This window comes from Lactuca sativa, chromosome 8, assembly GCF_002870075.4.
Source record: "Lactuca sativa cultivar Salinas chromosome 8, Lsat_Salinas_v11, whole genome shotgun sequence".
Classification (NCBI taxonomy): domain Eukaryota; kingdom Viridiplantae; phylum Streptophyta; class Magnoliopsida; order Asterales; family Asteraceae; genus Lactuca; species Lactuca sativa.
The window spans coordinates 44,618,871-44,626,756 of record NC_056630.2 but is presented as its reverse complement, the minus strand read 5'-3'; the positions used below and the strand labels follow the sequence as shown (position 1 = coordinate 44,626,756).

At 32.4% G+C, this 7,886-nt stretch overlaps 1 protein-coding gene across 1 annotated transcript in view; it reads left to right on the top strand.

The window, feature by feature from the left end:
- Nucleotides 1-329: 329 nt before the first annotated feature.
- LOC111906641 (cytochrome P450 CYP72A219) overlaps nucleotides 330-7,886 on the top strand; it is a 42,124-nt gene continuing 34,567 nt past the window's right edge. The window contains exon 1 of the mRNA XM_023902418.3: nucleotides 330-899. Within this exon, the coding sequence (XP_023758186.1) occupies nucleotides 620-899 (280 nt within the window). The 5' untranslated portion in view covers nucleotides 330-619. The remainder of the gene's footprint in view (nucleotides 900-7,886) is intronic.

Here is a 7,886-nt window from a genome sequence, read left to right as displayed (position 1 = left end):
TAATTTTGTCTGTATTTACTCCGAATCGATTCGATTTGGATCGACTTAAATTGTAGTTTTATTGACAAAAGTTAACAAAATTAATGTAACCATGACTAGATTCGCCATTGACAAGAATCCTCGTAAAAATCCAAAATGTATAACATCACCAATTTTTTTTGAATTAATGTCATATTTTATCATTGCATTTGTATTTATTTGACGATTTCTATATATGTTTTTTAAAAACTCTTTTTTATTAAGGTTCATTTAAAAGCAAATATTTTTTTTTCCGAATTTCAATATTGCTTATTGAACTCCAGGCCTCATTTTGATTTTTTTTTCTTGTCCAAAATTTGAATTTCAAAATATATATTTTTTGTCAAAAAAAATATACTTTTAAACGTAACATATAACTAATTCAAAACAAATTTGAACCACTCCAGATACTGGCAATTTTTTAAAGTGTCTATTTAAAGAAACAATCTAATTGTATAGCGAGCAATTGTGGAATATAACCCCAAGGCGGTAAAGTGAAAATTTTCCATCAATAACTACTCTTTCTCATCGCCATCAGCCCATCACCACAAGGTCCACGGCTGCCTGACCTTCCCCACCGACGACGTCTCATCAACCAAAAATGGAGTTGAGTAAAGAGCTTTACGTTGCAGGAGTATCGTTAGGAGTGATAATAGTGTTAATTACATGGAGAATTCTGGATTTGTTGTGGTTCAAACCAAAGAAAATCGAAAATTTCTTAAGAGCTCAAGGCCTGAAAGGAAACTCCTATAGATTCCTCTTCGGAGACTTGAAAGAGATGACACAGATGACACGACAAGCCAAATCTAAACCCATCGATTTCAAAGATGATATCGTGCCTCGGGCTTTGCCCTTCGTTCATAAATTTGTTGTTGCTTATGGTACGTGTGTCTGGTCTCATCTCATCTTGAGCTTTTTAAAGATTTATATTCACAACTAAACTGGTAACAAGTTTTCACTAATATACTATAAGATTTTACTCTGATTCTCGTTTATAGCGTTTTAGTCAATATAATTTACTTGTCTAAGATGCCTAGATCTCACCCAAGCTTTCCGATTATGAGTTGCCACTTTTTTTTTTCTACCTTTGAAAAATGTAAGTTATCTTAATTAGTACAATAAGCTTCTTTTTTCGTAGAACTTCTATTTAGAATTTATTTATAAGTTACATAATAACCATTGTTTATTATGTCGTGATTAATCTTTAAAGTATATGCGAATTTTGTTTGCATTTTAATTGTTTTAATATTGGTCTAAATCATTTTACTATACATGCAACGAGAAGCTCTTAAAATAGTTGGAGTTTCGATTGCATTTGGTCGTTACTTTTAAGTAAGTAGCAGTATTTTGTTTCTATTTTGTCGAATAAATAATTGTTTTATGTGATATTACGTATTTCTATCGTTTGGACTAAATCACATTCTTGTAGATAAATTAATCAACTGAAATAAAAGATATAAGATAAAGGGAAATGTGAAATTAGAAAATTTATATAAATAACATGATAAATCGAAAATCCAAATTATTTGATTAGTGGTTAGTGGACCCCGGAAATTGACATAAACCTAGGTTCTAGATTGTGGACAATTTCAAGCCGGCTGCACTTGAATCTTACGTCCCCCAAGGCAATATAATTTAGGTAAAAACTAATAAAGTAAAAACAGAATTTTCTCAATTTATTTTGCTTATTACTTAGAATGTTAATTATTAACGCTTTTATTATTATTATTATTATTATTATTATTATTATTATTATTATTATTATTTTGTATATAAATATTTTTTTTTGTTTTCTTGTACCATTTTTAGTGGTTATCATATATTTGGTCGGTTTTAGCGTTTATATAACCTTCTAAAATAATCATTTAATTTTTATTTACTGTACATTGTTTTAAAGTGGTGGATATGATCACTCACTTCATCGTATTTTACATGTTATATCCTTACCACATTATTTTCCTCTCATTCTCTTCTCATCCTTCTTAAATAATAGAAAATACTCTTACCACACCACCTTTCACTTTATTAATTAAATTTGTTAAAATATAATTTAATAAAATGAAACTATTTCATTAATTAAAAAATTACATACTAAAAAAATACATTAATAAAGAAACATAAATGAATCATAGTATAATGTTACGTCACGTATAATAATCGTCAGTCATAACGTCATTATAATTCTCGTCTGAATCATCTACAAACATTCGAATTGTCATCTATATCGCCGAACAAATCGTCGCACCAATTATCAACAACACGATTTACATGAACATTGAAGACATATTCCACCAAATTAGTGCAAAGGCTAAAGGTTGTGGTGTCCAACTTGGTTGTATATTTTCCTTTTGTTCATCATGTATTCCAACGTATCAATACTCACTCATTCGAATATTGGTAAATTCTCATTTTCATTGTAGTGACTAATCACATTTCCTTTAATTTTTATAATCATGTTATACAATACGATGCATGCATACATCATGTTGCTTATTCTTCTTTGCTCGAATGATCATGTCGATATTGTGAGTACCTGTCAACGTCTATTTAGAACATCAAAGACTCACTCGATATCCTTTCTGCTGATTCTTGGGCAGACTTAAACATTAATCATTTTTCGACGTGTGGACATGAGAATGATTTCACAAATACAACAAACTCAATATATATCTCATTAGTAAAGTAATACTTACGCTTGTATGATGCCTTATTTAATTAAAACGGCATATCATACGATTTCCCAAGGTAGATGCTGTTGAATATCGATGATTGGTTTAGACCATTAAAGTCATTGTTGGCACTCGATGGTTCAATAAATGCATGCCATGTCTAAAGATCATATGATGCCAATGTTTCTAAAATTATTATCGGTTATTGTTGATCATCTAGCATGGACTGACCGCGTCATGCAGTAGGAAACATTGACCACCCCCACTGCATACAATTAATACTATTAATCATTCCAAGGAACTCATGCTTGTTTTCATGTGTCACATAATTGGTGGACGTCACTAATTGTAGGCTTGGGTAAATATCGGCCATGATAGAGGATAATCACAATTTTAGCAAAATTGTATAGACATTCTCGTGTCGTTCGCTATGACATCCTCAAATACTCATCTCATGAGTCTGGCTCCATTTCGAATGTTATTTGACGAATTGTCATAGTACATTTTTGAATCGGAGAGAAACCTTTCTTACCTCTTGCGTCCCACTTCTATTGAAAATATGGAAATCGATTCTTTACATCATCAACAATGTGTAGAATAAATTTGTTAGTATATACTCTATCATCATCAAAGTAGTTATTCACAAGATGGTTGTGCCTGGCCTCATGGTTTCTTCGAAGAGGAGGATTTCTAGTTTTTGAACATGAACTTGCAACTTTATTTTCTTGTAGATACATGAGTGTTCTTTGCATAACGTTCCCAATAAATGCCGATATTTGCAACACCAACATAATCGATGAAGTTGTAACATCCCAAAAATAATGAGTAAAAACTTTATTTTAAATAAGTTCAAACCATGCATTCATTGTTAAAGAAGACGATCAGAGTCAAAGTATTCGCAAAACATTAGAGTAATTTGTAAACATTCAGTGCATAATTAAAACTCTAGGAGATGCACTGCGATCAAGTCGGGTTGTTTCTTTTGAAAATGGAAGTACCTGAAACTAAAACATAAACTATAAGCACAAAGCTTAGTGAGTTCCCCAAAGTACCACATATTATACATATACACCAGCTCAATGTTGTACCTAGTCTATTTTACCCTCAGGTCTATTTCACCCCTGAGTATATTTCAAATCAAATGTCAGCTCAAGGCTATATCGGGTCTATTTCACCACGAGTCTATTTCAAATTAATCGGTATTTTTCAACCGTACGGGTTTATTTTACCTCCAATTCTATTTCACCCCTTCGGTATTTTTATACTGGTATCGGGTCTATTTCACCCCTACAGCTAAGCATACAATCATATCAACAAGAGTCACAATGACAACAATCACATATAGACATAACAGTAAGTGTCACAAGGACAACTATCATCCTACACATATAATCCAGTGGGTCGACATTGGTGCCTTCGACCCACGAGTATAATGAAGGAACTCACCTCTATCCGATGACAAACCAATTTATCACTCGAACTACCAAAACAGAAAATCCCCGCACTACTCACAAATAAATAAATCTCAATCCCTAAATAGATCATAATCCATAATCAAGGTCCTTTTTCCATAATTACAACTCCTTAGGTAAAAGACCATGTTACCCCTCCAAGCCTAGACTCGGCCAAATATGGTTCAAACCCTAAAATGACCCAAAAGTGACCAAATTCCCTAACCGGGAGTACTGCCATGCGTACACCACCCCTTCGTCGTGTGTACTAAGCATATAAGAAAATGGGGTCATGGTCGAGTACGCCCATCATACAAATCAGTTAACAAACTTCATTTTTAGGTCTTATTCCCTTAAGACTATATGTCCAAATCCTCAAGTCTAAGCCTAATGGACGTCTAGAGTCATAAAGTTCCTGAATTTATGACATAGTATGGCTTAATAGAGCCCAACACCCAATTTAAACTTTCTAACATATCAAAATGACCAAGAGCTCACTTAAAAGTGATTAATCCCTTAAGACTTTACCTCCAAAGCTCATATCTAATTCTTATGGGTGTCTTAATCAATAAGGTCATCAACTTGATGCCTTTGTATGGCTCCATGAAACCTAAAACCCAAATCTAGCATACTAGTTTCACCAAGTGGTCAACAACTCATGTATGGTTGGTCCACAACCTTCAAGATGCAAACTTTATGCATAAGGGACCTAAAAAAACATCAAAATGAACAACCCAAAACCTCTGGAGTAGCATTTACTCACAAGAATCAACTCATGGGATCAAATATGCCCAAAACCCCCAACTATTCTTAGATCTAAAAAAAGAATCACCAAGCTAAGAACTTTATACCTTCTGGAAGATGGTGAAGATGAATAGATTCTGGATCCAAAAGCTTAAATCTAGCCAATGATCCTTCTCCAAGCTTCTTGTTCTTAATTATGCACCAAAATCTCATAAAAAATGCTCAAGAGGATCAAGAAGCATCATTTGGAGTAGACATCTGTAAAAGGAAGGTAGTTTTAGCTAGATAAGAATAATCCTTAATATAGCAACCCAAAAATGAAATATTAAGGCTAGGATCCATCTATATAATTCACAACTTAGCAAAGAGATGTTGTAATCTAATTGTAAAATTTATAAAGGTATGTAAATGACGATTTACCAATTCCACCAATAGAACACGAAATTTTAAAAGGAAATTAAGTTTTGATGAAATTTCTAGATCTTTTGAGATTCATTGAAACTATTCAACGACATGTTTAATCTCAGATTATGCTCTTTTATTTGTGACTGGGATATCGAGGATCACAAACAAGATGCAAATAACCAAGCAAATGTGCTTGGTAACCTCATTGTCATTTATCATCTTAATTGATGTGCTGGTAAACCACACATGCTCCATAAACAATGATAATTTATGAGATACCCATTAGAACTCTTTATTAGTCCCTATTAGTATGTTGGTTAACCACACACGCTCCACTAACGACTTATATAAGTTTAATGTGCAATTTCATGGGTTAGCATACAGACTCACATTTTTTTCTAAAGTAACTAAAATTGGTATTCTTAATAAAAGGTTTAGTTACTTTTAATTCATTATACTTATTAATGAGAATTAATAGTCCTATCAAACCCGTTCAGCTAACGACCATCCACTAATCAAGGAAGCGGTGGGTGAGAGTAGACACCCATTCAACTACCATTTTAAAGGCAACTTCCTTATACCCCTTTATAGATTACCTTCGTGAATGAGGCGCACTAGTGGTTTGAATGACTTAGTCTTATACGTATAGTAATAATTAAACTTTTAATTTTACATATAGTATAAGGTGTATTTTAAAAAGTGTCAAAATACTAGGTTTATGAATAAATTTCAAAAATAAAAAAATAATTTAAATTTAAAAATAAACCAAATGATTTAAAATTTATCTGCTAATTAACATTTAAGTAAATATATTAAATCAAATAAGGATTATCTAATTAAATTAATCAAATAATTTAATTTTAATCCTTACCCTCTAAATTTTCAAAAATCTAGGGTATAGGATTTATTCAATTTTAATTATCGCTTTTTAGGCAAGTAAAATGATGATGACCAAAATTTAAAAAAACGCTAATACCTATCATTTTTCGAAATTTGTTTGGGGAGGAAGGTCAGGGTTTCAAAACCCTAACCCTAATTTTGAAACTTAGGGGTTAAGGTTCGGGTTTCTAAACCCTAACCCTAATTTCGAAAATTAAGCATTTTAGGGTTTAATTTCCATAAACCCTAATTTGATCAAATTCAACAATTATAGAAAATTTAGTTGAAAACAAACCATATGCTCTGATACCACTGATAGGTTTTAGGCATAACAAAACAAACTTAAACTCTCACGTGTACATGCAACCTAAAACAAGATCTATGTTTTTCTATTGAACCTATAACTATGAACATCAAAATAAGAACCCTAGAAACTCTAGATAATTTTTGAAAAAAAACATAAAAGGGTTTTGGATTACATACATTAATGTTATTCTAGCAAATAACAATGATCATGACTTGTAGAAGCTTTGGAAGCAAGCACCACAAATGTCGTGCCTCTAGTGGTTCACACCCAAGCTAGCAAGAATAAGATTAAGGAGAGATGAGGAGGAAGGCTTTGAATTTCAGTTATCTCTCTTAGAGAATTAGTGGCCGAAAATGCTAGGGCTAAGAGTCCTTTTATAGTGCAACTAGGAAACCCTAGATAAGTCCAAAACCAATATAATAATAATATCTTGAATTGGTAATTATCTAGCTTCATAATTATCCTACAAAGATGATTCTAGTAACCCTAAAGGCCTCTAGAAACCGTCCACCCTATGTGTGGAAGGTTATGGAGCCTTTTGTTCAACTGTTGAACAATTGCACTTTAGACCCTGCACTTTCAGTTAATTCTATTAATCCCGAAACTAATTCCAATTAATTTATGATTAATTATTAATAAAATATTATAATTTATAATTAATATATTATTATCATATTATATTAATAAATTATTTATTTCAATTTATTAATCAAATAATAAATCAATCTCTTTCTCCAAAAATCATCCTATCCAATTGCTAGGTTTGAGGGCAACCTAAAAGGAATGTACTACTATCAATTTAAGTTTATACCAATTATAGTTATGGGCTCAGACACCTAATCCAACAAAAAGACCATTTTACCCTTATTACTTGGCCCAAAACCAAGGCCCAACCCATTTGCTCAAAAAGCCTAAATTCCTAAATGGCACCCCAAAGCCCAATATGGCCCAACTTCCTAATTGGGCCCAAAACCCATCATGGGCCTAATTCTAAGAAATCCCATAGCCTAATAATGGCCCAAAGTCAGAAGTCCAATGGCCCAACAAGGCCCAAACCCTAAAAATCCAAAATATGGCCCAAACCCGTGAAAGTAAACCGATGGTCAAACTACTGAGTATGTTGGGCGTACTAAGACTTACGCTTAATGTACTCCTTCTGGGCCAGTACGTGCAACGTACAAGCTGGGTACTGTTGGAATAGTGTCTAAGGCTGCAACTATATTAGGCAAGTATTTGACCCGGTTGTGCATGGTCCTTTTGGGTTGCCTTCACCATAGCAACTTGATAGGATGATTTATTAAGAGAGAGTAAATATTATTAATATATTATGAGAATAATATAAAGATTAATAATATTGTTATTTGATTAATATAAGTCGCAGAATTAATTGGAATTAATTTGGTGACTTAAAGA